Source organism: Phalaenopsis equestris, unplaced genomic scaffold (genome assembly GCF_001263595.1).
Source record: "Phalaenopsis equestris unplaced genomic scaffold, ASM126359v1 Scaffold000098, whole genome shotgun sequence".
NCBI classification, from domain to species: Eukaryota; Viridiplantae; Streptophyta; class Magnoliopsida; order Asparagales; family Orchidaceae; genus Phalaenopsis; species Phalaenopsis equestris.
Window position 1 is genome coordinate 348,018 of NW_018164540.1, and position 8,757 is coordinate 356,774.

Sequence of the window (8,757 nt, forward strand, 5' to 3'; positions counted from 1 at the left end):
AGCTCGATGAGATGAGAGCACCAAATAGGGTAATTGTTTGTGTTGAGTGGAGAACTAGCAATTATTTTGATATTAATCTTGGGGAATTTGATATAGGAGGGGATAGTTGTTTCTGCCATTGTAGATAGGAAAGGGTTATCCATGTGATTGTGCGCAAAAGGAGGGAGAAGAATAAGACATGGTTTGGAGAAGAAAGAAGAAAGTTAGATTTTTGTAGAAGGATTGTTGTGGAGCTTATGTAATCTATGACACCATGAAGATGCTACAGTAGAGCAACATAAGTAATTCTTCCCATTATGAAGTTGAATGCAACACTCCATTGTATACAAGTTTATATAAAGAGGGCATTATGTGTAGAAACTTCCGTGTAATTAACAGGCATGTTGAGGCGATCTTCAGTCAGAAGGTAGTTAGGGAGAATATAATTTGTTACAATATCAATTGTTTTGAGACTTAGAATTGTAACTTAGATCATGAGTTCAAGTTTTGAGACTTATAATTTATCGTTCATTGTTCACAAAAAAATTTTATGATCATGAATTCATTTAAATATTTTATTTTGAGAAAGAGAGTTGAAGAAGTGATAACAATGATTCAATTGAAAGATAATTATGTTATTGTTATGGCATGTGAAAGTAAGTTGTGTAATATCACCTTCATGGTAGAATCATACATAACAGTAGAATCATCTAATACTAGAGAAATGAAAATAATTTTTTTTCTCTTTAATGTAAATCTTTGTTAAAACCCCCAATTTGATAGAAATAATTATTTATTAACTTATATGATTAGTTGAAATAATATTTATGTTATGTGTGTGTGTGTGTGTGTACACGTGTGCTAAAAGATATGCAATGGAAGTGTGATTATTTAGCATCTTAATGTTACACAAAAATTTAGCACACACTCAGAGAATAAAGGTGACAGGTTGAGACACCATAAATTTTTACATGGAAAACCTATAAAGGGAAAAAAAAATCCTTGAGTGTAGCCCAATAAAAAATAATCCGTATAGCACGATGAGTACAAATACAAGTCCTTTTCCCACGAGAGGGAAAATGATTACACAGCCATAATGTTCCTATGATGGAGGACACCTTGCACAACAATCGGCAGTGGTTGCAGTTGTCAAAATTCATTGCACCGTCTTTGAAGTGTTTCATTGTTTGTTATTCAGGACGACATGCTGCTCCATAAAATGTCTTGTTGCTCTGCCACGTTGACTAGTAAATTCTCAATACAATGCTTCTTACTCTGCAACTTTGGTCGTTGTTCGACAAGGTACTTCGTTACTTCGCAACATGCAGGGGATAGCTAGCCGTAGTCAAAGGTGGCCGACGAATGATAGTTGACAGTGGTTGGCGGCAGTTGGAGAGAGAAATATTCGTCAAATCTTCAGTGCATGACACTGGACTTCGATTTCTTCTCTTCTCGATCCTCCCCCAAGCTCAGTTTTTAATCCCCTTTCCTGAAGGGGATAAGGTTCCATTTATAGAGTATAAGAGAGACATCTCGATAAATAATGAAAGAATCCAGACCACTCTATCAAATTATCCAGAGAGATGCTCTTGATTGAACGACATTTTGTGGACATTTGATTGTTTTAATTGTGACGGAATTGAATGATCATGAGCTTGTTAGAATTTTCTCATCTTGGAGCTCGATTTGATTGTAAGTTTGTGAGATTTGGAATCCATTTGACCTTCCAGTTGGACACCAAAAGTTTTCAAAAATCATTTAACTACTTGATTGAGGCTTGATTTAACTTAGATTTAACCAACTTTTGTGTCATTGTGTTCATCTGGTCTAGCTGGTCAGTTTAACTGTAGCATTGTTGCAATTGGAGTTCAAAGAGATTTTTAATTGAAGTTTGAATATATTTTGTATTGAAAGATTGTTGCAAGATTCATACCACACCACACAATTCAAGTTAGATAAAATTTTCTTGATGGTGTATCAATATTTAAACAAAATGATTGATTTTCTTTTTCAACCATAAATCAATAAGTAAGCATACTATTCTTGCTTCCATGCAAAACATCGGGCGCTGAAAACAAGCATAATGGTAATTTATTTTTATTCTTTTAATTTCATTGCGTAAAATGAATAATAAAATTAATGAATTAATTGCTGCAAAATACAACATCAAACTCTATAATTTATTTAAAATAAAAAACAAATAAATAAACCAACATACATGGAAAATGTCAGCACTGTTCTCCAACCTCCTTTAAATGTGAACCTTCGAACGCTCAAATTATTCAACCTTACAATCCTTCTTCATATAACATCATATATTTAAATAATTATCATCAATTATTTCATAAAATGCATCTCCCTACATATAATAATTCATCAATCCACATTAATCAATAAAACAGCACCGACAGATCTTTGAACATGATCATTCATCATGATCCCCCTCGTCTTTCTTATAGTCTTCATTGCCATAAGGGCTGAAAACCTCAGCAAACCAACTGTTCTTCCTCCATGAATTCCACCCCATCTCCTCGCATATTTCATCGCTGTGGTTGATACTGAAGGTGGAGATACAATGGCGTCGATAGAACCTCGTCGTCTTCCTCATTATCTCCGTCTCCTGATGTACCTGTCTGAACATTTGCTCCACACTTGGAAGCTTGAATCTCCCTTCAACCAACCTTGCCAGCCACTTGCACCTCAGCTCTGCTGTGTGCAGGTTCGATACGCTTTCAATGTAGCCCACAAAGGCCATGTGCGGAATCAAAGGATTTATACTCCCCCTGTTCATTTAATCATACAAACAAACCAATATTATACTATAAAACATAAATATACGTACGAATATTGTTATGGTGTCTCCAATTATGCAAACTAAGACAAAGTCGAGTTTATAAGAAGGTTTGACTCTTTAAAAATGTTTAACTGGTCATCTTGTATGGGTCATTGGTCTATATATATATATGTAATGATAGATATGAGTGGAGAGGGTTAAGGGAGAGAGAAATTCTGAGAGCAAGGAACCAAGAAAACTTGTATCGATATCAAGATTGTAGAGGGCTTGGAACCAATAAAGCTTATATTGATATCAAGATTTATAGAGAGCTTGAAGAAATTGGTTCGTCCTTGATTTTGTGCAATGTAGTCATTAAGATTGGTTTAGTGAATTGTTTCTTGATTCTCTCCCGTGCGATGAACCGAACCACATAAATTCTCGGTGTTCTTATTTGTATTTTCTTTACGATTTTCTTCCTTTTCCCATTCCCACTTTGCTGTGCTGCGGCTATCTTGACATCATATTTCACAAATATAATTTTATCACTACTGAAAACATGCAAATTAGTGTCAGAAAGTATCAAACTTTGTGCCAAACCATGGAAGAAGCAAAAAGTCTAGTTTTGATAATTATGGACATTAAATCGGATGGAAGAAAATATCTGGCGCAAATGTCGCCGCTTTTATAATCATCGACTCTGGTTTTAAGAGTAAATTAATTCCGACACAAATTCAATTTTTTTTCACTAATTAGCATCAAACATGTCTGACGCTAAGCAGCATAAATCTTGTAGTGTATCGTGAAATTAATGAACTTACCTGTAGAGAGGCATGACGCCAGAGGAGTCCTCTATAAGGCCGGAGAAGGGCTCCGGGAGAACCAGTCGAAGCTTCTTCTTGCCGTCGAAACCGGTGGCGAGGAAGACGATATCAGCTTCCAGCTTTCTCCCGTCTTCCAAAACAACTCCTCCTTCCCAAAACCACCATTTTTCAGATTTCTCAAACTTAATCCTTCCCTCCTCGGCCTCGGGGAAGAAATTGTCCGGCAATATGGCCATCTGGCATGAAGCGTAGTCCTCTTCGAAGGGATGATTAGGCCTCAGCCCGTATTTGTTCAGTGGAAGCTTCCAAGTTAGATATGATTCTATGAATTTGGAGACACCTTTCCTCTGCATGAATCACAAATGTATAAGTTAATTAATTCATTACTAGCTAATATATCATTGATGACATCATAATAACAATAATATTTATTATTATATGTTGGACAAATTGATGATCGGTAATTAAGGATGATTAGTACCAGTGGAGTTGAGATATGGCAGAGGAGAGATCTGAGCAAGCCTTGATTTGGCCTTGGATGCAAGAACTGAGACAGCCTAGTTGAGTAAAATAAGAAAAATGGTAGGCCCCATATGGAGTATGAAGGAACCGTCCAGTGCAATGTCCTTATCACCATCGTGCATGGTTGACCACCTGCCCCTGCATTTCATTTTCTTTTTTTTAATCACAGTAATTAAGCTTGACTTTTAATTTACTGATTTATCCTTCAAACGCACAAGAAAAAAAAAGTCAACAGCATAATTAGTCCAAGTCAAACCCTAAATTATTATTAATTACAATAAAAATTACTTCTTGTAATATTCTTTTTAATACTATTCAATATTTAGACTTATACTCTTAACCATCAAATCAATAGTCGCATTCTTTTTCTAAAATTTTGAATGCAAGAGCTTTGGTGATGATTTCTAATCGCAATTTAAAGGCAAATGTGAGTATAAGTTAAAAATTTTAATTTTTTTTTATTAAATTTTCTATTACAGCTCTAAATTATAATAGTGTCGCACATAATTTTTGCTCTTGCTGTCCTTGGATTAATCTGCATGGAAACTCAGAACATGATATCGATGAAGCTCCCACGATACATGAGTAATTTTATAATTATATATTGTACACTAGGGTTATAATATACGCTATATTTGTAACTCTAAGGGTATGTACTGTTTTTTCGTGAAATCAGAAAGTCGTCACTCTTGCTCACGAGGACGTAGGCAGATTGCCGAACCTCGTTAAATCAGTATTTAATTTCTTATGTTCGTTGATTCATGCATTTATTTGCCCTAATTTCTCAACAAATAATAGGGTTGAGGTCCTTGATATGTAAATAGGAAGGTTTAAGAAGATTAATTGGAAAAACAACAATGGAACAACGCGGTTTCATTTAAGTGCAATAAAGCTTTGAAATTGATGATTAATTTCATAGAATTTTCTCAGAAAGATCTCTGAAGCTTCTTAATAGTACATAATTAATATTGACTTTCAATGAAGTCATAAATGCCAAAAAAACCCATGCAATTAATCAAAATCCTCGAACTTGAATCATGCATTAATAATGAAATGAGAAATAGCTCGCAGTAATTAATACCTTTGTTTACTTGCGCACATTCAGTAGCCAAATCAATGGCGGACTTCTTGTAACCAACCACCACAACCTTCTTTCCCTTCATCAACTTGGTGGCTTCTTCTTCATCAAGTTTACAGTAATCCAATGAATGCATCACCCTCCCTTTAAATACATCCTCTCCCTTCCCATTCGGAAACACAGGCAACTTTGGCGTGTCTCCATATTTTCCGATGCACATCACCACAAATTCAAAGTTGCACCACTGCCACAAATGAGAATTACATTTCAATTTTTAAATAATTTTTAAAACAACCCCCTTTCACGTTTGTCAACTTGTTTATTTTGAGTTTTGTTGGTTTATTTCAACATTCCTTAATTTCAAGTTAAATATGATGATTTATTAGAAAGGTTTTGGCACTTCTATAAATATAAAAGCAAGGAATTAATCGAACAACCTCAATGGTATTAGAGTCGTCAGCCGAGACCCCAAGTTCCCAAACTGGTTGACTAGCTAGTGGCCGTCCATCCTCTCCCCATTGAGCCGTGAAACCGGCCTTCTCCCGGTCACCAAGATACCTTATCTCCACAACCTTAGACTTTAAGCGTATGAGAGGCCACAAACCGAAGGCGGTGGCGTAGCCATGAAGATAATCCATAATCTCTATATGGGTTGGGAAGCTCGGATCAGCCCGGTTATTCCACGGGTAGTCCGAGAACTCGTAGTCTGGTCGCGGTGTCTGTAGCCTCGTCGACCGATAGGAACAGTGCTTCCAAACGCCGCCGATCGAGTCGGTTGCTTCGAATAGCACCGGCTCGAATGGCAGCAACTGCTTCGCCGCCGCCAGGCCGCTGATACCACCTCCGATGATAGCTATTCTTGAATTCAAATTCATCGTCATGATCACTATGTAGCAATCACACTAATTGTGTGCTCTATAGAACACACACAAGATTTTAATGAAGGTTGTTGATATAAGATGGAGAGAGTGAGGGAGGGAAGGAGAAGATGTTATGGTTTATATAGGAGAATGGTCAGCTGAATATGTTTAGGGTTAGGGTTTGGAAATTCAGTGAGTAGGAAACAAACTTTCTGGAGGTGAAAAAGAAAAAAAAAGAGTTTGGTAGAAATAGTTGAATTGAATGAGAAAAATTCAAACTTCAAATTTTGGTTCATGGTTGGGAGTTTATTTTCCATCTTTTGAAGCATGATGATCAATCCACTATGTTGAAAAGTGGAGCTTTTAAGGTTAGCTATTCCTAAAACATTCAAAGTATGCATGCATGAGGCATGCATTAAGTTATGGACTATGGTTAATCCCATCATGACCACATATATTACATATAATTATGTTGTTATAGAGATCGATCATTAATAAAAAAAAATTAAAACACTCTTTGTTATACTCTTCAAATAAACCTAGAAACATTCACATATATGCCGCCCAATTCTTAATTTATTTATTTGCATATACAAGACCTAAAACTTACTTTGCACAGTTACACAAGCTAAAATTTTCATATCACATCAAAAATATCACTATGTGGTACGTACGTCGATAATCCACTAACTCTTTTTTTAATTATCTATTTGCTAAGAGATTAGAAATATATTTTAGAAGTGAAGATCTTATATGCATCATCGTGCATGTAAGTATAGCTGAACAATTTATGCAAGATTAATTCATTCATTTAAGCCTGCACAATCCATGTGAGTGCTACTTTATAAAACTCTAATGTGCATGCGAGCCTTGTTATGCAATAAGACATATATTGCATAAAATACCAGCTCTATGTGCTTCTTTATTCAATAAATGGAAATGGACCAGCCACATGGTGTTTTGGTTTGGAATGTTTGAACATTCCTCTTTGACGTGACCGTCAATTCTTACAATTACTTTGAACGATTTAATATTATGATCGGCACGAGCCTTAGTTAGGCTGATTAACATTATAATTATATGCCAAAGTCGCATTATATTTTCATTTATTAGACTATTAATCCCTATTATATATATATATATACCAGCGATTAATAAGGGGGAAAGTTATGGGGCATTTCCTCCAAGTTTGAACGACCCAACAATACCTAATATACACGTGCTAATGGAGTCGAGACCGTTGACCATGTGGTATCCTTAAAGCCATTTATTCAAATTTATTATTTTGTGATTTGCATTTGTTTTGCAGTCAAAGTTGAAGTCATTTCAGGGCTTTCAAGGGTGGCGGGGAAGACTCGAGTGTAATCTTAGGCAGTGCCACATATTGGTTTCTTTGAAAAAGTAAAATACTAAGCATACATATACACTCGAAAGAGGCTAGGTAGACATATGTTCTTTGTTAGCACTTAGTTTATTATATAATTTTATCAATTCTTTTACTTCTTATGCCATTATCTTCATTTTACTTTTCTTTTGCAATGAATTTGGATACATATTTAGGAATTTAGATTTACTTAGAAATTTTCTTATTTTAGAAATGTGATGTTGTTTTTACCGGTCCTTCTTTTAGTTTACAAATTGGTCAATTGTATTGTTAAAACATGTTGAGGAACTTATAGACCCGAAAGGGTTAAGTTTTCTTTACTTGTAAGTATCACATTCTACCTTGAAAAGAGTATTCACGATGTTATTTTATATAATGCCGTTTATAGAAAAAAGAAATGTTTGAAGTTTCAAAGAATAAAAGACATGGAAGAGTATGAATCGGCCTTTGAAATGAATGGATCAGAAAATGCAAAGACTTGCTCAACAAAATGACAACAAATCTTGTTTGATTTATAATTATTTAATTTTATATACTTTGAGTTCTTAAAAAAAGTATATAATTCTCTTTAAGGAGAAGGAAAATTTATAGCAATGCTTCTAGAGTTTCAAATTCAAGTTGGTTTCCTTTTCTGTATACTTAATAACAAGAAAAGGGGGGATTTACATGCATACCACTCAATTCCTATGTTTTTACATATCTAGCACCCAAACTTCAATTTTTTGCATGCAACTCATCACCTTTACCATGCATAAAAAAAAGTGTATTTTAGTAATTAGAACGTAAAATGATGGGTGTTTTTGATGTGATATGAAATATATAGGTTGTGAGAATGTAAGAAAATAATATTTAGGTGTTAGATGTGTTTGTAAATTAACAAGAAATGAGTGGTATGTATGTAAATGCCCATAAATATGTAGCGTGCATTGGGAGGATTTCGATTCAAGCTTGGATAGTATAAGTAGGAAGAGGGAAAAACTACTACTTTGAAGATGCAATGATGCATGCCAGCCTTTTCTTCCACATTCCTTTATTATTATTATTATTATTATTATTTTTATTTGGCTTACAATTCAAAGGGAATTAGTATTACTGAGCCAATATTGTGAAACTCTAATTCCAAGAATATTCAGGAGTTATTGTGTGTTATTCAAGTATTATTGATGTGCTATTGTGTTATTATAACACTATGAATATTCTCAGAACACAATAACATTTGAATACCATACAATAACACATGAATAACACACAATAACATCTGAATAACATGAGGGGAATATTCTCTTGTGTTATCGGGTCGTTCACCTCCACGGCGTAATTTCATTGGACTCGTTAAT

At 34.7% G+C, this 8,757-nt stretch overlaps 1 protein-coding gene across 1 annotated transcript; it reads right to left on the reverse strand.

Annotated features, from left to right (window-relative positions):
* Window positions 1-2,230: 2,230 nt before the first annotated feature.
* Window positions 2,231-6,057, reverse strand: LOC110020479 (probable flavin-containing monooxygenase 1). Its single transcript, XM_020718600.1, has 5 exons — window positions 5,614-6,057; window positions 5,180-5,420; window positions 4,058-4,236; window positions 3,574-3,923; window positions 2,231-2,762 (listed from the first exon to the last, which is right to left on the reverse strand). The coding sequence occupies exons 1-5, from the start codon at window positions 6,055-6,057 to the stop codon at window positions 2,405-2,407; spliced, it is 1,572 nt and encodes a 523-aa protein (XP_020574259.1). The 3' UTR covers window positions 2,231-2,404.
* Between the last annotated feature and the right edge of the window lie 2,700 nt (window positions 6,058-8,757).